The 22,041-nt window shown below is 44.1% G+C and overlaps 1 protein-coding gene across 1 annotated transcript; it reads left to right on the top strand.

Annotated features, from left to right (window-relative positions):
- The first annotated feature begins 900 nt into the window (after positions 1–900).
- Positions 901–20,722, top strand: TPM1 (tropomyosin 1). Its single transcript, XM_077185352.1, is given in 10 exon segments — positions 901–1,207; positions 1,862–2,048; positions 2,051–2,292; positions 8,375–8,508; positions 9,702–9,819; positions 10,269–10,339; positions 11,153–11,228; positions 11,776–11,838; positions 12,089–12,158; positions 19,779–20,722. Coding segments are annotated over 10 exon segments (1,158 nt in total). The 5' UTR covers positions 901–1,093; the 3' UTR covers positions 19,862–20,722.
- The last annotated feature ends 1,319 nt before the right edge of the window (positions 20,723–22,041 follow it).

Below are 22,041 nucleotides of genomic sequence, written 5' to 3'. Positions count from 1 at the left end.
GAGGGTCTCAGTAGCTCCCGTTCGCTTTTTTTGTTCACTCCTTGCGTGTGCAGCACCGAGGCGCGTCTCTCTGCAGGGCCAGGAGCCCCGGCCAGGTGCTGCACAGAGAGCGGTGCACTTCGGAAGCTCTGCCAGCCGCTGGCACCTCTGCCTGCCCCGGCACTGCTCCGGGGCTCGGGGTCGCACCTCAGCCCCTTCCCCTGGCCGTGGGTCCCGGCGGAAGGCCAGCCCTGCCCGGGTCTCTCCGCAGAGTCTGCGATTCGTGCCCGGCGCTGCCCGCATCAGCAGCAGCCTGGCTGTCGAGCAGAGGTGCCCCCTCCTCCTCTCCTGCTCCGGCTGCCGGGGGGAGGTCTCGGAACGCATTCATTCCGTACGTGCATGCGATTAACCCCTTAGTGCCCGTCCTGCAGCCCCCGTGCCCCGCCTTCCCCTGCCGCCTGATGCGGTCGGCTCCGCCACCCTCCTGCTGTGGAACCGATTGATTTCCACGGGCGGGGACGGCTCCAGCACGGGGCCGGTGTCACCCACACAGGCTGCCCGCTGCGAGCAGCCTTCGCGCCCGTCTCCTCCGCTCCCCGCCGAGCTGCCTTCGTTTTTTTTCTTTTTTTTTTTTTTTTTCTCCCAGGAGTAGCAGCGAAATGTCCCGTCCTGCCTATTTGGAAATGGGAACAAATTGCTCCCCCGCCTTACCTCGCCCATCGCATCCCATATATAGTCATATCTGCGGTCAAATGGCAGGCGGCAGCGAATGGGAAAGCTGTGCCTCCCAAAAAAACCCGGGGGGCAGTGAGAGAGGGAAAGGGGTAGGGACGAAAGGAGGAGGGAGGGAGGGAAGAAAAAAAAGCCCTTTCCAAAAAAGTATTGGATGTCTTGAGGAATGCAGTCAGCCCCCTGGGAAAGTACATATCTGTGAGGCGCTCGCTGCCCGCCGCTTGCATTCGGCCGGCGCCCCGTCCCGCACGGATCAACCCTGCCCGGCAGCTCCGCTCCGCTCCCCCGGGGCCTGCGTCCGGACTTGGGGCTCTCCCGCAACTTTTCAAGTTTTTCTTTCGGAAGGAGTTCGCGCGGGGACGCGCCCTAGACCACTGCCACCATGGATGCCATCAAGAAGAAGATGCAGATGCTGAAGCTGGACAAGGAGAACGCCTTGGACAGAGCCGAGCAAGCCGAAGCGGACAAGAAGGCAGCGGAGGAGAGAAGCAAGCAGGTCTGCACCGAGGGCCCGGGCGCAGCGAGCGCCGGGGCGCAAATCTTTCCAGACTATTCTTCTCTTTTTTTTACCTCCACCCCTCTTCTTCCCCCCTCACCGTACTTTGTTATATTCCACCCCCGCGCCCCTGCAGAACTGGTTGAACTTTCCCTAAGGCAGAGCTTCAGCCTGGCAGCCGCCGGCTGGAGGTTCCCAGGGGCGAGGCAGGAGGTTCTTCCCCCTTCCCCACCGTTCCAGCTGGGGAGCAGGGCCCTGGGACGGCTGCGTGGCCTCTGTGCCTTTGTCACAGGGGGAAGGACGGCTTAGAGAGGCTGCCCAGAACGCCTGGTTAGCACTGGGCAGATGTGCGGCGGTTTGGCAAAGGACGGTGAAAGCTGTGTTCGCCCACTCCAGCATCACTCAGCTGATGTGTCCGATTCGAGCTGCCCTCCCGCCCCTCTCCGGACGCATGCCCCACTTTTTTGTCCTCCTCCAAGCCCCTTCTTTACACCTGGGGCTTCTCGATTCAGGGAGGGGGATGCATTGATTGCACGTTTCTGGGAGATCCTGAAGGAGGAGGGAGAAAGGAAGAGTGATTTTATGAATTAGTTTCCGTTTTCTAAGCCAAGGGAGAAACATATTTGTGCGTTATATTTCCTCTTGTGCACCTAGTTAGAGAATGACATTGTGCAATTGGAAAAGCAATTGCGTGGGACGGAGGATACAAGGGACCAAGTGCTGGAAGAGCTACACAAGTCTGAGGACAGCCTCCTCTCGGCAGAGGAGAATGCTGCCAAGGTATCGTGCCCTTGCTGCAAGCAAAGAGGATCTAACTGTCTCTCCTTCTTTCTCTCTCTGTCTGTCTGTCCTTTTCTGTCTCTTCTGCACTCGCACCTCTCCGTTTGCACGATCACGCTGCCTGCTGCACCTTTTCCCGCCCGCCCTCCCCTCTCCACCACTTTCCACCCATATCACAGCTGGAGGACGAGCTGGTGGCTCTGCAAAAGAAGCTGAAGGCCACTGAGGATGAGCTGGACAAATACTCCGAGTCCCTTAAAGATGCACAGGAAAAGTTGGAACTGGCTGACAAAAAGGCCACAGATGTAAGTTACCCCCATCCCTTTCACCACAAACCCAACAGAGAAACCACAAACTCCCTCTGCTCAGGACAGCCTGGACTCCTACTCAGCAGCACTGCAAAGCTTTGCTGAAGGCAGGGTCCAGGCACCTCCTGGACAGGGAGGTGGGAAACACAGCACTTCCTCCCTGCATGAGGTTTGCACACTATCAGAGGCGTCTGATTGGGTTTCTGCTCACTTGACGTGTGCTTTTTATGTGTACTTGCCACTCTAGATGTGAAATGGTGACTTATCTATTCAGGTGATGGGTAAAACAACTCAGGGTGGAACAACACTGTCTTGATAGTGAAACAGAAGCAGAGAGTTAACAGTGAGTAGGTGCAGGAGAGGGAGATCCAGAAGAGCAAGGGCTTCTAGTTCTGATTTCAAGAGAGCTGTTCCTAGGTATGCATGTGTTAGAACTGCTGGTAGATACTGGTTTGACTCACTAGTCCCTGAGATAAAAGGTTCTCTCCTGTTTTTTTTTGGTTTTTTTCCCTTGGAAATCAGTGGAACTGCTTCACTTGTCAAAGAAAAGCTCAGTCTTGTGTGACAGGAGATTGTCCGGAAGATGATACTTGCTAGTTCTGCAGTTCAGAGGACAGGGATCTTGGGAGCAAGCTGGGAGATATATATAGCTCAGCACTTTATATGGTAATAAGGCAAGAGCTTGTGCCTCTCCCAGGCCCTCATCCCTCCCACCTGTCTGTTCCTGACATGCATTTAGTGGATCGCATGCATGGAACCATAAGGGTCTGTGTAGTTAAGGTCTTGGTTTCTATTGCTGCTGTTGGACAATTCAATTCTCCTTGAGTAAATCTCAGGTCTGAATTACAAGATTAGATGAAACTACAGTATTTCCAAAGCAGTCACCCTCCTTTTCCTATAGCTCAACTTTAAAAGTCAACTTCAAAGCCAAAATGAAAAGGAGTTTCAAATGAAGCAAGCAAAGTATTTCAGGATACCTTCAGAAATGGAAACGTTACAAACTCCACATAGAAGACAACATTTTTTTATCTTATTTTACTTCTAAAAGGCATAAAGAAAGAAAAGGCTTAGCTTCAGTATGGCAACTAAGTTATAGAGCTTTGAAAGAGAACCCAAGAACTTAACAAACAGAAGTGTTCAAAGGAACAGGGGAGAGGGATCCGTGTATAATGTGGATCAGATGTCTGCTCTGTGCGGGCTGCCATAGGAGAGGCAGCTTCCTAGCAGGACATTTATTTAGCTTGTTCAAAGGAACCACATATAGATCCAAGGGAGATATTCCTTATATGGAAAAGTATGCAGACTATTTGGAAATAGCTTGCCTTGGATGAAGACTGGAGAAATGCTACTAGATTCCCTTTCTGAAACTAAGGATCTTCCTAACTGATCCCCATGCCACCTGCCCCTGCTGGAAAGCAGTGTTTGGAAGCTAGCTGAGGGCAATTTTATTTGCAGTCTTCCCTGAGGTGGAGGGTGGGAGAGTGTCTGGCTTGTTTTCATTGAGGTAAATGTCTTATTTATTTGTATGCATGGAATATGTCTGACAGTTTAGGATGTATTTCTTTTTTTGGCAATGAAGAGTATATTTGGGGCATTGCAGTTGACCCAGTATTTACCTTATTAGTTTGGATAGTTCCAAGCCTTAGGAAAAGGGCAGAGGCAGGGGAGGGAGTGTCGGCTCGCAGGGATGGACTCACCTTTCACTGGGACGAGAAAATCTTACCTGTCCGGTATGACTCATGTCGCAAAAGCCAGGCACATCCCGGGACCCACCCCACCTGAGAGGGGGCAGCTGCAGCCCCCTGTGCCCTGCCCGTGTCTCAGGAGCCAGGCCGGGTGCAGCAGCCCGTCCCTCGATGGCGTTTGGTGACACCGCTCATACGGGGGCGGTGTGCGGGGGCAAAGGTGGCTCCGCTCCGCTCCGCTCCGCTCCGGGGCAGCTCTCGTGCTGTGCCGCCAGGCGGCGCTGCTGCCTCGGCACATCCACGGGGCAGGACCGGCCCATCCCCGGCCACGACCACCCCAACCGCTGTGGGATCGGGCCAGGCCCGGCCCATTCCCCACCACGACCGGCCCATCCCGGTTCAGGACCGGCCCATCCCTAGGACGGCTGGACCGTCCTCCGTCCCCGCCCCGGTCCCAGCCCGGTGCCGCAGCCCCGCCCCGGAGCGCTGCGGCGCGGGGGGACTTCCGGGGCTGCGGCGAGCGGAGGGAGGCGGCGCGGGCTGGGCGAGGTACGGGCATGGCGGCGATGAGCTCGCTCGAGGCCGTGCGCAGGAAGATCCGCAGCCTGCAGGAGCAGGCGGACGCCGCCGAGGAGCGGGCGGGACGGCTGCAGCGGGAGGTGGACCAGGAGCGGGCGTTGCGGGAGGAGGTAGGGCCGCCCCTCGGCCCGGCTTGGGCCCGGGGCTTCGTGGTGCGGGTCCCGGGGCGCGGCTGTCCCGCCTGCCTCCCCGGCCGGGGGACGGGCGGCCGCTTCCTTGGCCGCCGTGCCCGACAGGGTGGCTGTTACCTGCCCGGCTGGTGGCTGTTACCTGCCGGGCTGGCGGCGGGGCCGGCCCGCGGCGCTGCCTTCCCCGGCTCGGTAACCCGAGCGCTGCGTGGGCCGGGCCCAGGTGAGCGCGCCCGGAGCCAGCGCTGGGTGTGCTGGGCAACAGCAAAACCCCGATCTGGAGTGAGCAAGGACTTAGGCGAGATGCTTGAGATGACTTGTTTTGTATTAGGCTATGGGCAAGGTTTTATGGGGTGTTTCTCCCCACAAGTCCTAGTTCTCGTATCCCATCCAGACGAGTTCATTTGTGAGAGACGTCAGCATGGCGACTGTTGGGAGGTACGCAGGAGTGCACCTGCGATGGCCCATGGTACCTGACAGCACCCCAACAATGCCAGGGCACAGCCCCGGTCACTGAACATCTGCAGTGTGTGCTGTTCATCAAAGCTGCTCGCCAGGAGGGGAAAGGAACAGTAGGCTTGGTTTTAGACAGAGGCAGGATCAGGTGTGAGCAGCACAGGCTTACAGAGCAGAGAGATGTAATTATGGGTGGCAATCACAATAAAAGAAACCTGATAGGGCTGTTCTTTGTCTTATCACTGACCTTTGGGAGTTCCAGCAGCTGTAGCTGAATGTTTCCTGCTGTAAAATGTACAGTGTTCTTTGAGGCAGTCTTCAGTGGTTGCATAAAAACAAAGCAAAAGAGCAAAGCTCTTGTGTAGTTTATTACAATAGAAAAAAAATGTGATTATTTGATTTCCTTATAATATGGGCCTTTCTACACATTGTGGGCAGTAAGTTCAGAAGAAGAGCCTCCTGATTACTTGCAGGTGATCTTCCTTCTGGAGCAAAATATGGCCACTTATGCTTGTGTAACTATTGCATTCTTGCAGATCACTTGGCATATCTGGCTTTTTCAGCAAAGAGCCATTAGTCATTTCATAAGGGTTTCTGTTTTTAAAAAACTTGTGCTTGTTTTCTAAGCTTTGTGGAATAAAGGACACAAAAAATCCTACTTTCAGTAACATGTATTATTCTGACCAGCATATTAAGGAATTTCTATTGAAAAGGAAAGTTTTGCTGTTAACTTTTGTGGCAGAAGGAATAGTGCTGGAGAAGTGGTTACAGTCTCCTGGTGAAGCCTTCCCTTAAGAGTTCAGCTACATTGCAGTAAGGCTTAGGACCCTAAAGGTTAATGTTTGTCTCTTCCCTGGAGTTGGTTTATGTGGATGATGTGGAAGTCTGCAGAGTACATTTACATGGTATTTAGGTTTTTGTGTGGAGGGGTCGGTGCTGGGGTGAATAAAGGCTGAAAAAGCTGAACTCCCAGGCACATGTAGACGTGTGCTTTTCTGCAGTGCTGGCTACAGATGAGGGGTTTTATTGTTGCAGCTGTGTTTCTGCATGCCTGAGGAGGGAGGCTGTGAGAGCTCTGCAGCAAGCGAGCTGAGGTGTGAATCTGCTCTTTCCCTGTAAGGCCTTACATGTATGGCTTGTGACCAGCTAGGGTTGTTAGGTGAGGGTTTTCTTCTTCCTGTGCAAGGTACAAATATGCAAACAACAAAAAAGCTACAGCTGTGGCCAAAACATAGCACAGCCTCCAGCTTTTGATTGTTATACCAGATTGTTAAAAGTTTCAAGGCTGTGATTAGCAGCCTTAAAGAAGAATCTTGGTTTGAGTACATGCATCTCAAGGGGCTGTTGGTAACCACTTTTTCAAAATGCATTTTTCTTCCTCCTTCTGGAAAACAGAATCTCCCTTATAATAGTGATAATTAACACCCAGTGGTAACTTACCCATGTCATCACTCATTGTAAAAGTATGTGGTGTGTAAGTGCTGCTGCAGAAACATAGGTTATGTTTGCATGGTAGCAGTGGGAGTGCCCCGAATGTCACTGGGGTTTTTTCCTTCCTTGCCATATAAGGAGAGAAGTCCTGCTCTGCAGAAGAGTAACTGGGGCCATATAAGGCTGATTGGTAAATCCTTAGTGAGTTACTGGAGCAGGAAGTGAAAACTTGAACTTTAGTCACCCTGTGTTTTGAAGCACATTTTATGCTCTTATCATGATGAGCAGTCTTGACATGATAATAATTAACTTGAACATTACAAATTTCCCTAGGGTAGCCCTTATGAAGGGTCATTTTCTTTCTTAAATGTGAAAGTTCAAATTCTTACTGTTTTAAAGCCAGAAGTCCAAAACCAGAGATTTTGAACATTTCTGCTTGATTACATAGCTAAATATTTTATATTTGGATTAATGTGGATTTCTAAGGATGAAGTCTCTTCTCCTTCTGGTTCTGTGTTCGTTGCCAATGCATATTAATGTTCAAAGATATAATTGCTTCCCTGTTCATGTGTTACTTTCAGTCATTCTAGCTGGACATTGTTACTTTTATGTCAAAGGTTGTTTTATTTGTCTGGTCTGTAAGTTGTTCCTTTTTGTGTTATGAACAGCAGAATCTTTGATATGGACAACTCTATCCAGCTACCTCTGGTTAGAGAAGAAAAAGTACCAAACTGATACTTTTGGTATCCACTTTTGCCAGAGGGTTGGTTTTCCCCTCAACTAGACATCATAGGAAATTCAGATGTGTACTTCCTCATATATAGCAAATATATATCATATATGTTTTCAGTACTAATTAAGTGTTATTCTCTGAAGTAATAAACCTTTTAGAATAGTTACCCTTTTATATATACTTTGTGCTTAATATAGTTTTGAAAGAAAGTAAGTTTAACGGTGAGGTTACCATAAGAAGAATGTTTTAGAACTTACTCTGCAGCTTAGGCCAAGTGCAGGTTTGGAGCTGTAATATAAAATAGCTTGTAGTGATAAGAGGCAGATGAGTTGCAAGTGTTGTACACAAAGTTAAGTGAACAGGTAATTCAAGAAAGGCAAATTTAGGGGAAGATTGAGGATGGAACTATGGGAGGAAAAAAAAAAGGATGTTTTAAGGGATTGCTGCCTGTACTAGGGTCCTTGCTGGTGCCTTTTTTGTCAACTCTTGCACAGCTTGCCTGTAAACAAAACCTCTGGGCATTGGGGCACTTTTTAAATGTTCTCAAACTCTCTCTTTGGCAGCTGTCTCGTTGCAAATGCTGATCCAGGTGTGTTTTTACATGTTTACACTGAACCCTTCCTACAGGACTCAAGGAAATGTCGGGACAATTCTTGCCAAATACGGTGAAAGGTCATAAATAAAGGAATTGGGGTAACAGAAGAATTGAGTAATTAGCTTGTGTTGGTTTGATTTAAAAAAGAGATGGTCTGTAATTAATGTCTGCAAATACAATAACAGAAAATATTTGGGTAATGGTGCATAATTCTTCCTGTGCAGTTCTTTCTAGTACAAATTGTACAGTCCTTGATGTGCTTCATTGAAAGCAAGCATTAATCACTTTTTTCCTCTGTTAAGCAATAACTTCACAATTCAGTCATGCACATCTCTGTGTATGGACTTTCTAGTGGACAAAGTTAGAAATGACAAAGTGCTGTTAAATGGCACTAGCAGGTAATGGGGTAACCTTGTACAAGGGAAGATGTGTGCCTTACAATGAATTCATTTCTGTTTCTTCCTGTGCTTAGGCTGAGAGTGAAGTAGCTTCTCTGAACAGACGCATCCAGCTGGTTGAGGAAGAGTTGGATCGGGCTCAGGAGCGCTTGGCCACTGCCCTGCAGAAGCTGGAGGAGGCTGAGAAGGCTGCAGATGAGAGTGAAAGGTTGGTGGAGCCACACCTGAATGGATTGTTACCCTTATGACAAAGATCATAATTGCCAGGGTGTGGGTTAGGGACATAAATTAAGCCACTCCTAGGTCTCTGAATATGTGTAATCTGCTCTTCCTTTGTGTACATGGACTTCAGTTGCAGCTTGTCTGTAGAAATGTCCAAAATATCTGGGCTTGGATTCTTTTCCAGCTGTGAAGATGAGATTTAAGTGTGGTAGTAGATGTATCATTCACATCCTGGGAAAACTGCTTGGCCCAGCCCAGACTTCTCTGGTTGGATGACAACTCCTTGTGCTACTCTTGTGCTGTTGGGTGATTCTTGCTTTCATTGTGGGTAGAAAATCTCACCTGGAGAGTAGTGAAGTGCTGGAAGAGGCTTTGGTTCTCCTGTTGGCAAGATTGGTACGTGAAGGTGAACAAAGGAAAGAGACAGATAATTCCTGCACATTTCCAGAAATCTGTAGTGTAAGTTAGGAACTCCAGCTTCGTGACTTTGGAAGATCTGTCTTCTTCCAATGGTACATTATGGCTGTGATAGAACCTTTTATTGTGAAAGAAACCCACACATTCTGCATGTGTACTTCTACCTTACCAAGAATGGAGTCTGTTCCAAAGAAATTTGCCAGAGACTCCCAGTGTGTTTTGAAACACTTAAGGTAATTTTATATCAGACGTGTGCAACATACAGTGTTTCTTGTTATGAAGGATTTAAATTTTGCTTTTAGAGAGCACAGGGAGCTTCTAGGTCTCTGACATGGCAAAACCCAGGGGAGTCTGGCCCACAGACATGGTTCTTTTCAGTTCTGCAAGGGTTCTACATGCTGTTGATGAGTGTAAAAGCACAGATGCTTTCAGTCTTATTAGGTTTTTAGAAGCAACACCCTTTGTTAACCTTTCTATAAGAGGAGTTTTTCCTGCAATTTAAAATGAAAAAGAATTCTACAGCTGAATTACAGTAAGATATAAACAAATCACACTTTTTCTTTCTTCCTAAGACATGTTTTGTTCCTTGAACTTCTGAAATCTAAGTGCACAGGACTAAATCTATGGTGTGAGGACTCATGTGTCTGATGTGCTTCACTCACCTGAATACCACTGTCTGAAAGTCACATACCACAAGGAGTAGAGCTGGAGATAAACTGGCAAACCCTGAACCTTGCATTTCCTGTTTTTCACGTTTTTCAGAGGAATGAAGGTCATTGAAAATAGGGCCCAGAAGGATGAAGAGAAGATGGAAATCCAGGAGATCCAGCTCAAAGAGGCCAAGCACATTGCTGAAGAGGCTGACCGCAAGTATGAAGAGGTCAGTTCTTGAGTGCAGGTCATCTCTCTCTGAAGCCCATGAGGCTGGGCCTGGAATTTTTGTTTTTCTCTTTTGCCTTTTAAGTTCAAAAGTTCACAAACACCCCTCTCCACAGCTGTGGAAGGAAAATCAGGCACTCAGATACCTCAAGGGACAAGGTGACAGGAGATCTGATCTTAGATCTTTCACTAAAATGTTTGAGAGTATTCCCTAAGCTCTTAGGGAGAGAAATATTTTTCAGTTGCCTTCTGGTGAATGAAAGGGAGGTCTTGAAAAATGTCAGATAACTTAGTCTCAAATGAATAATGAAGATATCACATAATCAAAACTCATGTGTTGACCAAGAAATGAAGAGGCCTGGCCTCCTGCTTTGTAGGTTGTAGGAGCAGGTGAGGTGCAGTGCAGCAACATAACATCCCTGATGGATTGTGCCCTGCCTGTCCTTGCAGGTGGCTCGGAAGCTGGTGATCATTGAGAGCGACCTGGAGCGCGCTGAGGAGCGTGCTGAGCTATCAGAAAGGTAAGTGTGCAACTGCCCTGGGTGTATGTGAGGTGCTAGAAGAGAACTATAACTGCATGAAACGTTGGCAGCACACTGTGTGTTCAGCTCCAAGCTATGTTTTGCTCATTTACTGTAATGGTTGAGAGAAATGGTCGGTGCCAAAGTAAATGTGTTCTCTGTGTGTGCGCGTGTTTTGTCACTGCATGCTGTACCTGCACACTGATTTTGTGAATGGCTTTTGTGCATTTCATGTGTTCACTAACAGCCAAGTCCGACAGCTGGAAGAACAGTTAAGAATAATGGATCAAACCTTGAAAGCATTAATGGCTGCAGAGGATAAGGTACTGATACTAATAAACAGTTTTTAGGTTTAACTGCAACCCAAGTGTTTCAGCTTCCATAGCCAGTTAGCTCACTCAGTAGTAACAAATAAGTCCTTGCTATGCTCTTTACTCTCTCTTTGCATCTCGCTTTGGTGGTTTTCTTTGGTCTCCTTTTTTGTTTATTGATTTTTATCTTTAAAACTGATCTCCTGTGCAGCCAAAAGAAGCTGAACTGTCTCACGTGTAAAAGCTCTGTAAATGTTTCTGTGTAAGCCAAGAGCTGTAGATAAATTTCTGTCTGGTCATTGTCTTAATGTGCACTTGAACTGGTATTTGGCATCACAAAGAGCTGCTTTCAGTCTGTGATGGATCAGCTGCTTTTGAGGCCATTCTTTTGCCCTGTAATGGTTTTCATTTTTCTCTATCTTTTCCCCCTATTTTCTCCTATTTCTTTTGCTTGACTGAATCTTCCATCCTCCCCTTTCCTGCCTTACCTCCGAAATAACAGCAAATGTGCTGAGCTTGAAGAGGAGTTGAAAACTGTGACCAACAACCTGAAGTCGCTGGAGGCTCAGGCTGAGAAGGTAGGCTAGAGACTTCTGTGAGAATGTGTCCCCTACACTGTCATCTGGCCCATGGGGTTTTCTTTGTATGCCAATCACTTTGCAGCACTTCTTCAGGGCTCTTGTCAGTAGAGGCATTTGGATTTACTACTCAATTCCTATTTGGCTCCTACTGGAACATAGCATATCTTGTCATTCCAAATAGGTCAGTATTATTTGGCCACATGTTTTGTTGAGTATTCTGACAAGATTAAGTGTTAATTCTAGAATGTCCCTCCGAATGGCATTGTGTACTAGCATTTAATTTCTCCAGAAGACATTCCTCTTTAAAACTGCAGTACTAATTTCTTCTCCAAGTTCCCACCATATTGCACTGGAATGTAACTCAAGGAAAGATTGACTCTTGTAATAAACCATACTGCCACAGCCTTCCAAGTGGAATTAATTTTGTTTTACCTATAACAATTTCTTGTGTACAGATAATCTGTTACAAGAGTTTCAAAGTGGGGGTTTTTTGGGTATATTTAGAATACCCATCTAATACCAGTGATCCTCTTTCTAATTACAGTACTCACAGAAAGAAGACAAGTATGAAGAGGAGATTAAAGTTCTGACTGACAAACTGAAGGAGGTAAAATGAGAGCTGTTCTTTGACACATAGCTTCCAATGCACCTTTGATTCTTTTAGTATAAACACTACTTTGATGGTTTAAGGATGAACATACCATTTTGGAAACAGTTTACTGTTAAATATCTCCCCTAGAAATTAGTTTATATTTGCCTCTTCTCGCTGTGCTTTTTTCCTCACTTGAATTATTTCTTTTCTACTCCTAAGTGCTGTGTGTGTTTCCTAAAGTAGTCTGTATTTGTCCTGACTGCAGGCTGAGACCCGTGCTGAGTTTGCTGAGAGGTCAGTAACCAAGCTGGAGAAGAGCATTGATGACCTAGAAGGTATGTGGGGCTGTTTTTCTACTTACTGTGGAAATACAGATCTCTTATTCTTCTCTTGTGTGAGGGTTTTTGTTGGTTTTTTTTAATACCCAGTTCCACTGGGCTGACTTGTCCTGCTTATATAAATGTGTCTGCCTAAAGAGTAGACAGAATTTTTTCTAAATGAAATGTATTGATATCTTAAATGCTTCAGGTGAACAGTGTTTTGCTCTTGCCTGTTGCTTTTTCTCTTATATTCTCAAGACTCCTTCCATTTTTTTGCTTTATACTCTTCTATTTGGAAGTATATAAATGTTACAGGGTAAATGATCAGATGACAAGTGTTATTATCATCTTAGTGAAGAGCTGATGAAGAGTTGCATTATGTTTGCAATAGTTAGGAATGTAGCAAGCTAACCTAATTTCTTACTGTGTTAAGTGTGGGTTGGGGCAGGCATTTTGTGACCTAGACCAGTTATTGGGTTTTGGTAAAGCTAATAGATTGTATACATAATCAGAAGGATTATTCAACTTCAGAGGATTTGTTTGTAAGGTTTTGATAAATCTGCCAGAACTGCAGCAGAGAAGTAGAATGTGCTTTCTGCCTCTGGAGAAAACAATCCAGTAGGACTTTGTAATTTGAAGTTATGTGGAGTTTGCTATTTAGAGGCATTACACTAAGTGTAGGATTTGAAGAAGCTAAATTGCATGGTGTGGCAGCCTGGATTCTGCATGAAGGTGATGAAATGCCTAAGTAGCTGCTGAAAATTTATGATCCCTGACTCAGGAAGGAAGCAGAGAAGAAAGATAAGTGTTTAGAAGGAACAAAAATTGCTGTAAGAAGCTGAGTTTGACAACACACAAGCCAGAGTGGTTTGAAAAAAAAAAAGGTAGAAAATGGTAACATCCTCCTTGAGTCCCATTTTTGATCTTTTCTCCCTAGCTCCTGTGTCCCCTCTTGATTAAAACAAAAAAGCATTAAAACAAAAATCCAGGGCAGTGAAACATGGATTTTTGCTTCTTTTGTACTCTCTTTTCTTGGTTTTCTGTATATCACAGGTTGCCCCGTTGGCAGTGCAGTTAATGAACCTGTTGCATAAAACTGTTCACTATTTTCTTTCTTTTATTCTTCTCTAATTTTGTTTCATTTTGTCTGTCACAACACCTCTTTCTGTGCACTCTTCCCATTTCCTATGGCTTCTGGATGGTATCCCCATGCCACCACCTTCACCTTCCATCCCATGATCCTGCTCCATTTCCTTGCACACCTCTGCTTTTCCTGGGGGAACACCAGATGAGCTCTATGCTCAGAAACTGAAGTACAAAGCCATCAGTGAGGAGCTGGACCACGCTCTCAATGATATGACTTCCATGTAAATGTCCTCCCAGCCTGTGCCCGCTGCTGCTTCCCTGCCCTCACTGATTGCGCAGTTCCGCCCTTGTGAAATGATGCTCCCTGTGTAGTGGGAGATGCTTTCCTTTAGAGAGAATAGGTGTACAAAATACCATGAACAATTGCTTTACCCTGGCAAAGTGTGGGTGAGTGTTGTGCCAAGCCTGGTAAATACTCATGGTGATTTTGTAAGCTTGTGGTTACTTTTTGATTCTGTGTCTGCAATCCTTGTGTCTTGTGGTGGTTGCCCTTTGTTTGTAGCTCTGTGTTTATCCTTTCAGTTCACCTCTGTTCAAACATTATCTACCAGGCACATCATGTTTGTTTTACCAAAGAAAATTGCTGTGGTACATGTTGCATTCAGAGTGTATTCCTTTGCCTGCTGTCACAATTTTTGCTCTGACAAAGTTCCTGCAAAAATGTCAGAGAAATTTAGATTTAGCTGTATTCTCTGTTAATGACAGTAGAAAGTCTTTATCTAAATTTTCATAGCTGCTCTGAAAATTTCAGCTGTTATCACTGAATTCCATGTGTGAAAATGGATTGAAAATACCTTGTCATTTAAACCCATAAAAGCAACACTTGAATTGTAGGTTTCTTCTGTGTGTTTTCTGGATAGCAGTAGTAATTTTATTTGCATACACCAAAAATGTGGTAACACCAACTTTAGTCATAAGGAGAAAAAGAAAGAGTGGCAGGAAAGTAGGAGAGTCAACAGCTGTAAGGTGTGAGTGCCCAGTGCAGAGTTTGCACCAAGTGACTCTTGTTCCATGGACTCTGAACAGAGGTCAGCTGTGCCACCTCCACCTCCCCGTGCATGAGCACTGCAGCTGACATGGGAGAGGGGAAGGGCTCTGAGGTGCAATGTTTAGTCCCAGCATTCCCTTTTGGAAACCCAGGCATGCTTTCAACAGGACATAAGGTTTGCTTATGTCTTAGAGCTTGAAACCTATTTTGTTTGCACCCGGATTTTAAATGGTTTTTTCTTCATGTTGGTTTTGTCCCCATGTCTGTTCATTACTTTCCTCCTTCTCTCTCTACCAACATTTTAGTAGAGGTCTCATGTTGCCTGCTTTGTATGCTTTGATTCTTTTGTTTTTAAATTCCTCCCCGACATATGGTTTTGCTTAGTGGCTTATCAAGCAAATGGATTTCTTTTTTCCTCCTCTTTATACAGAGATTACAATATTTCTTCAATTTGGGATATTTCTAAGTGGAAAGCAGACTTAAAATTGTAGTCTACTGGTATATGAGGACGTGACTGTACCATTCCAGTCCCAGCATGGTGTGCTGTTTCTCTAGCATAGTCATCTCAGCATGCTGGGCTCTGCTGTGCCATTGCTGCTTTTTGGAAAGTCTTTACTGCACCTTTTTTCATTTTCTACCTTATCTCACTTTTTCTTTTCACGCAGATAATTTTCTTTGCTTCAGTTCTCCAAAGACATCTTCATCGGGTTGGATAAAACATCTTTCCAAGCTTTGGATGTTTCATGGGCTCATTGTCCTGTCTTCTAGCTTAGTTGACTCTTCCTCTATCACCTGTCTCAGAACATGCTCTGTTTGTGCTCTGCTGTACAGAAACTACATTTCTCAATGTAAAATAAATATCCCAGCTGTATCCCTTTTGCTATTCCTTTGCCTTTTATTTATTTCAGTAACTATTTAAGTTATTAATAAAATTTGCCCTTTTATGCCATTAGGGATTTCATTTTTTTGGTGTTTTCATTTTTTAGCTGAAAACACTTTTGCCTGAATGTTGACAATGCCAAGCCAGCAAGTACAGTGTGTGAAAACTGAAAAACTGACCAGTTATTATCTTAGTTTTTCTCAAACTCTGCTGCAGCTAAAATGACAAATAGATGTAATAGGAACTCTTCCAGTTGTTATTGTTAGGACAAAATTTGCAGGGTCACTACTTCCTTGGGGTCATTGGTCGTGGGAGCATGGCTGAGGGAGCAGTTACATCCTTGATGTAACCAGATTTTTCACTTTAAAGCTGAAATCTTTTCCTAGCTTTATGCTGAAGACTTCTTATCTCTATTTAAATTATTTTTATCTCTATTTAATGTCTTTGTTCATTAACTAATATATTTGAAACAGATTTAAAGAGGCAGCATCATAAACTTTAAATTATTTTTTTCACCCAAAAATAATCCTTGAAATGTCTTGCAAAAAAGGTTTTCCCTCTTTCACAGCTCAGTTATTCAGCAAAGATGATGCTTGCTAACATTCTGGGGATTTTACAATATATTTTTCTTGAGTGGCATGATAGTATTGGAAGTTCATTGGGGAGGTTTCAGTAGCTTTCCACTTGTGCTTAGTTCAGACTTGTGAGTTTGAATTGCAGACTCATGAGAAATGTTTCAAAGCTGGAGTAGGAAAATTCTAGTGATTATGATATTCTTGAAATTACTCTGCTGCAAAGTGGAACATCATGGATTTCAGGTTTCAGCTGATTTGTCACTGTCTGATTAAGGATGAAGCATTAAATACTGACATCTTGTGCTCTTTTTGTATTGTTATTTGCAACTAGGGAGTTTATTGCCTTATTTTAACTTTATTTACATCACAGTGGAAGAAGTTATTTTCCATGGAAGCAAAAACCAGATTGATTTCTGGTGATACTGTAACTCTATATATTGCTAAAGTTCCTAAGTCACCAAAGCTAAATAAATTCATTATGCCATAGCTGAACTTTTAGTTTTTAACTTTTAGAATAATGTAAATGTCTCTTTCTTGTTCAGCTTCAAGATAATTCAACAGTGCAGTCTAAACTAGATTTTCTCCCCTCCTCAAAACTTGTTTTCCCAATAAGGCTTGGGATGGATGCATGCCCTTCCTGGCCTGCCATCCTTGGATAACTTTGGCATATCCCACTTTTCTACCTCTGCCACATCCTAATGTTGCTGGCTGGGGGCAGAACCCCAAATACAGGATAGAAATCAGCAATCACAGGCAGTTCAAGTAATAAAGTTCAGTAACTTACCACTCCTTAATTGACACAGTAAATGGCTGTGTGTGAAGGGTAACCAGATAGAATGGGATATATAAAAGTTAACCAAATATAATGGGATGAGCATTTGTAAAATGACTGAGGCTAATAGCTTCACAAATGCAGGAGTTAGGGGATTGTGGTCAACTGTAACTTGGCATCTGAGCCAGAGTGAAATATGCTACAGCAACTCCAGCTTCTTACTATATTGTGTTTTGGTTCATTGTTTTAGCAAAGTTTTTTGTCCCCTCAATTCCTTGCAATACTGGTGTTTCTTAAGAAAAGTAAACATAAAAGCAAAATGCATTGTAGGAACCTGTCAATTTTTAACATAGTGATTTTAACCATCAGTATTAACATTTTGCCTTTTGTGTCAGTCACACATGATCAGCTCTGCACTGAGGGCTGACAGATTGCTGACCAAGTACTGGAAATGAGCAGTGGCAGAATTCCTGGCTGCTCCTGCTGCTCTCACCTTCACTGCAGGGAGCTGTTGTGGTCCCTGCTCTGCTGTGGCTCAGCACTCCTGTCACCCTCACTTGTGCCATTGGACCTGCCATGTCTGGCTGGTTTTGTGCCTGAGGCTTCTTCCTGGGCTCTGCTGAGCTTTTCTGACTCTGCACAGAGCCAGAAGTCCCTGCTTGGCTGCTGGGGCTCCTGCAGAGCCAGCCCCTGCCTCTGGAGCAGATGGACACATGGCCCATGGGGAATCCAGGGCTCACTGTACTCTTGGGAAGTGCTTTCCCTGCTTTACTGGGGGATTTACTTGTTTTGGAAATAGAGAGTGTAAATCTCTGCCTCAGTCAGAGAGGAGATTTCTGTGATGATAGTAAAGAGTAATTTCACATGATTCATTTTTGAATAACAACTATATACATTTTGCTAGACAAAGTGAAATTTTAGTTACTCTAAGGCTTTGTTTTTTCCCACATATGGTGAGAGGGACAAGATCCATTTGTTACTGGAGGATCTGCAGGATCAGAGCTGTGAAATGTCCTGGCTTTACTGAGCTGCCTGTGGGAGTCTGGGCTGGGGAGGAAGCTGGGAGGAGTTGCTCACCATGCAAGCATGTCCTGCAGACCAGCTCACTGCACAGCTTTGCCTTGGCTGTGTCCAGTGCCTGCAGGGAAAGGGGATTCCTGTGGAAAAGAGTCAGAAACAGTCATTTCCTGTAGGGGAATAATCTGGGATCAAGAGGTCAGGAGTGCAGTTATTGAGAAGAGCATGGACAATTTGAGAGCACAAGATAGTGAAAAGCCATTGTGGAACATTTTTTTCACTCTGCAGAGCAACTCTCACTTAATGTGCTGTCACAACATGGCTGTGGCTGTTCTGTTCCAACACAAATTGTCCTCTCTGTTGGCTGTTTTTGAGCAAAGTGTTCATCCTTCCTTTTCATTTTCACCAAATGTGAGTCCGTTTTCATACAAAGTAAAACTCGGCAACTTAAAGGTATTAAAATGTGTGGATTCCACAGTAATATTTACCTATCAGAAATAACATTTCAGCCCATCAGACTTCCTAGGAAAGGAGTATGGGCTGAGCCAGACCTGGTGGTAGTTGCCTACTGGCACCTCTCCTGCTGTTACTTATGCTGGCTGTGGTGCAGTTGCTTTCTCTCTACTGGCAGATGAGCTTCCACTACACTTTAAATAGTTTGCAAAGAAAAATGGCACTCACAAAACAAATTCACACCCTGTACAGAAGAGTAAAGTAAGACTTAGCACTACTAGGAGTACAGCTGCAGTTCTTCCATTTCCATTCCAGTTTTGCCTCACAGCTGTTGCCCACAGCAGGATTCTTAGCCAGTTCTTGCTATGGTACAATAGCTGTTCCTTGGAGTAGCTATTCCTAGAGTTGTAGAAACAGAGGTAAAATGTTTCTCTCTATGTTACTGAACTGTCTGTCATGTGACCAGTTTCTTTAGTAACTCTTATTTAACTGTTTTCTCTGTCTAATCTGTCTTCATTCTGCCTCTTTTTTTCCCTTCTAACCTGCTTGCTGCCTGTACAGACCAACTCTACCAGCAACTTGAGCAAAACAGTCGCCTAACTAATGAACTAAAGCTGGCATTGAATGAGGATTAAACTTTAGTGGGACTGTATTGTTAACTTGTTTGAAACCACCTTCTTCCAAATTTCCTTTAAGAATGAATCAGTAATTGTAGAAATAAGCAAGAAACTTAGAAATTGATTTTTTTTTCTGTTAATTCTGTGGTAAATTAATGAAAGAAAGTCTCTTGGGAAAATCTGGAAATGCTTCTTCTGGATGAGGCTTTTCATTCTGTGTCTGCACACCTCTTTTGGAAGAGCACTAAGCTTTTCTGCTGTGCAGTAGCTTCTTTCCACTTAAGTAAAGAGCTACAGCATTTCATTAACAGTATTTAAAAAATAACAGCCTGTGTTGCAGAAAGGCACTCAGTTTATCCAACATGAATTGGCCCTAAGATTTTTACCACAGTGAGAGAAAAATATTCACTAGAATCCATATTTCTGTACTTCAAAACCAACTTAAAGGATACTACAGCTGTTTTGTCTGGAGACTTTGATAAGATAATTTTGCCTTACTATGAATTTGGCTTGTATTTGACATAAAAAAAAAAAAGAATGGGAGCTCCATCTGACAATACCCAATCAGTTAAAGGTATGCTTGCCTAGTATGAAGTTACTCTTACTGGATTCTGGTGGGATGCACCTCCAGAACATTATGCTCATTTATTGCATTAACTATGTGTGTTAAGTGATTGTCCTAGAAAAGTGTGCATGCAACATAAGGCTACTAACTTTGAGTTAATTTATTTTCTAAAAGAAATAAATTTCTTAAAGGTCACTTCACCAAAAACTATAATAATTTTAATTTTTTTGTTCTTTGTGTTTTTGAAATCTATGAAACTATTAATTGTGTATCTGCAAAGAACTTATTTTCTTTATTGCCTACTTAAAAAAAAAAAAGAAGAAAAAAAAGCTGCTTTTTTATCTCACCTATAAGCGAAGAGTTTCCAGGGCATTGTGTCTCTGTTGGCAGTGCATTTTCTTAACAACTGCAGCTGTGAACAGTTCCAAACTTGCATTATTTGCTGTTTGTTTTATTAATTTGGAATTCTCTCTAGTTGTGTTATCTGGAAACATTGATATTTATGAGCATGCACATTTCTTAACTTTCTAAACCCTCTGAGAGAAGTGATGATTGCATGCCTTCATGTTCAGTGCCTCCAAAGAACTGCTATTCATGTTTCAATTTTCTAATCCCACAACAGAGAAAGTGGCGCATGCCAAAGAAGAAAACCTTAATATGCATCAGATGCTGGATCAAACTTTACTGGAGTTAAACAACATGTGAAAACCTTCTTAGTGGCAACCACACTATTTGTTTGTTTCTTTTTACACCTGCTTGCCGTGAAGCCCCATAAACATGTCTTTATTTTAGTTTCACCACAGTCACAAGAACATCTGCTAAATTATGGAGCAGGGGTCAGGGAAACACCAAAATGGGCAAGCCATATGCGGGTTAAATGACATTACTTTATGGTTTCAACGTGCCATTTCCCAACAAAAATGTTACCTACACTTTGTAGAGAGTTCAGCAATTTGGTAGGCTTAGTCTTTGAAGAATCCTGGCTGTGGCAGAAAGTGTCCCACCTCAAGTGCCAACTACAGTTTTTACACAATAAGAATGATTGGTGTTCAAGAGAGATCAGGTGGAAATGGTGCTATTTTGAACAAAAGGTTCTACTTGAAGTCTTTTGTTTGATATCAAACAAGTCAGGAGTTGTCCAGCACGGTAATTTATTTTTATCAGAACTTGACTGGTCTGTGAGAATTTGGACTTTCTGTGCCTTCTAATTCAGTAAAAGGAAGATATATAAGCAGTGGAGACAAGTGAAGGCTTCTGAAGGTTTTAAATTGTATTCTTGCAACTCAATACAGAAGTGTAGGTCAGCATTTCACCTTGAGTTTTCATTCGATTGTATTTTTCATGTTGAAATGAAAGATTCAATAAATTCAGGACAAAACATTAATTTGGAAGAGATTGTGTTAAAATGTATTTTATTTGTGGGGTTTTGGGGTAGGGGAGGAATTTTTAAACTGATATTTGCCTCACTTTTTTCACACTTTCTTTGAGCAGTCTTAAAAGTATACCTGTATGTAAACATTGTATAATGATATGAAATAAAATGCACATTTTAGGACATTTTGTAAATCTTGTCCTCCTGTGGTTTGTTTTTCATCACATCAGTTTCCTGTGCATCCCTGTGTGAGCTCTGCACGTGTGCAGTGTCTCTCATGGTGTGAACCACTCTTAAAGCACTGGCTCTGGGTCTTTGCTGGGTTCTTAGGCCCAGCTATGGAAATGGGGGCCTTTGGACAGATGTGGATGTGCAGCTGCTCAGAGGGGCCCTTGGAGGGCCAGACTGCAGGAGCCTGGCCCTGTCACTTCAGTGCATGCCCAGCTCTGTGCAGGATGCAGTTATCAATAGCAGATGGTAGAACTTTCCAGAATTACCCATCATTGACCAAAATGGTTTTGGTAAGACCATTGCAGAGCTCTCTGGGAAATGAGTCCTGAAGGCCATGCTCTTGCAAACACTATCATCTATTTGTGTATCTTCCCTGGAATAAGTGCTAATTTACTCAATACAGTGATAAACCTTTGAAAATCATGTTCACAAGAGGTACTTCCACTCAGCTTTTCACTACTGGTTGCTAATTTCTACATCTGTAGGTGGCTTTATTTGAATTGTTAGGTCTGTCAATAGGCAGCTTCAGGACTTGAAAAATAATTTTTTTTCCTTCTTTTTCTGTAGTATATTACTGAAAGCAGATGCTGTCCATCCCTCTAGAAGCAAGGAGCTTGGTAGGAGACAGGTACAGATACCTTCCAGATCACCAAAGAATTTCCATTAGTGAGTCCTTAGCAAGCCACTGAAAACAGATGACTTTATCAGCCCCTGGTGTAAGCTGATGAAGGGGTAAAGTAATACACAATAATTTCAGGTTAAGTGGGAGTCAGAGAGGGAAGATGTACTGGTATGAGCCTGGGGGTTTTTTTTTTATTATGTTTTAAATGGAGGAACTTCGTAACATTTCAAGTTTTTGTGTGATTTATTGACTGCTGCAAAGTCATCCTAAGTAGAAAGGATGAAATCCCTGGCTTCATGTTTCTCTTGTGTTTTTGGGAAGCAAAATACATGTTACAAGGCCTTAGCTTGTACTGAAGACTGACAGATAAAATTCCCACCACAAAGTGCTGAGGTAAGTTACTCTAATCTCTTGCTCCTTCCTTGCTTAGCACAAGGATGAGGTTTCAGGTAGTTGGGCTCTAAGAATTCAAGTCCCCTCCATGTGTGGCTTCCCCTGGTGCTGCTGGAGTCAGGAGGGCTTCCCATAGCAAAGTCTGTGCTGGGAATTGTTTGTGGAGTGGGGCCCAGGGCCACCCAGAGAGTCAGAGGCTGTGCAGGAGTAGAGCAGAGGAGCTCTTGGCCCTGGGCTGTGAGTCTGACCCAGCTGAGTGTGCAGCCA

The sequence above is a fragment of the Agelaius phoeniceus genome, chromosome 13 (genome assembly GCF_051311805.1).
Source record: "Agelaius phoeniceus isolate bAgePho1 chromosome 13, bAgePho1.hap1, whole genome shotgun sequence".
NCBI lineage: Eukaryota > Metazoa > Chordata > Aves > Passeriformes > Icteridae > Agelaius > Agelaius phoeniceus.
Note: the sequence above shows the minus strand (reverse complement) of the source record. Positions and strands in the feature narration are given on the sequence as shown.